The following is a 930-nucleotide window of genomic DNA, read 5'->3' on the forward strand; positions in this document are numbered from 1 at the left end:
TACATTGACAAAGTGGTTTTGGTGTCCATCCATCTCTGGTGCAGGTGGCATGTGTGACACCGTCTGGTCTCCTGTAATTCCTTCTACAGCTGTACCGTACAGTGTTACCTAGCTTATTGTTTTCCCCAGTCCAAACATTTTGATATAAATTTTCATTTGGTAGATAGTTTGAGCATTTGACCTCTACAATAAGAGAAAACAAAATTAATCTCAACTGCTGAAGATAATACTGACAATCATCAAACAGAAATCCTGAATCCCCATCAAACATACAATATTATAATGCTGAAGCTCATGACATCATATACGTACCCAGACATACTGGGTTGATGTTCCATTCTCCATCCTCTTTGCAAGTAACCTGTGCTGTGGTTTTTTTATGGTCTAAAATATAGTCCCTGTCCCCACATATAACTTGCAGTTTTTCTCGAGGTAAAAACAGATTTCTGTTTGGGGGGCGATATGTTGTTCCTGGGAGTGGTGTCAGTACACATTGTATCACTGGAGTCATTGAAAAAAAATAAAACATATTTGTTAGTTTGTTTTAAGAAGATACTGCAGATTTGTGTCACCTAAAAACTTTTGCTCAGTCTGGTGCAGCTAACAGATTTGGTTACTTCAATCTTTCTTACATTTACATCCAGGCGTTGGGATCCATTCTGCACCCGTTCCTACTTTCATGCATCTTGATTGTCGATCATCAGTACGTTTATGTGAAGGGTCACATTTAAAATTCAAGACTTCATTCTCTCGGTATTGTTGACGACCACCAAGCACACTTCCATGTTCAATCACAGGGACATCACAGCTGAGTTCTGTTGACGTTGAACACAAACATTGATACAATTAAATTTACTAGTAGATAACAGCAACGAGCTAAAAATAGGTTTTGAGACTTGAACTGTTTTTCAAGAAAGTTAACATGAGGTT

At 38.1% G+C, this 930-nt stretch overlaps 1 protein-coding gene across 1 annotated transcript; it reads right to left on the bottom strand.

The window, feature by feature from the left end:
- Positions 1–3: 3 nt before the first annotated feature.
- Positions 4–815, bottom strand: LOC106512452 (coagulation factor XIII B chain; the record flags this gene model as incomplete). The annotated part of the gene is given in 3 exon segments (XM_014001068.1): positions 4–183; positions 313–501; positions 633–815. Coding segments are annotated over 3 exon segments (552 nt in total), but the record flags the coding sequence as incomplete, so codon positions are not given.
- Between the last annotated feature and the right edge of the window lie 115 nt (positions 816–930).

This window comes from Austrofundulus limnaeus, unplaced genomic scaffold (assembly GCF_001266775.1).
Source record: "Austrofundulus limnaeus strain Quisiro unplaced genomic scaffold, Austrofundulus_limnaeus-1.0 Scaffold7054, whole genome shotgun sequence".
Taxonomy (NCBI): Eukaryota; Metazoa; Chordata; class Actinopteri; order Cyprinodontiformes; family Rivulidae; genus Austrofundulus; species Austrofundulus limnaeus.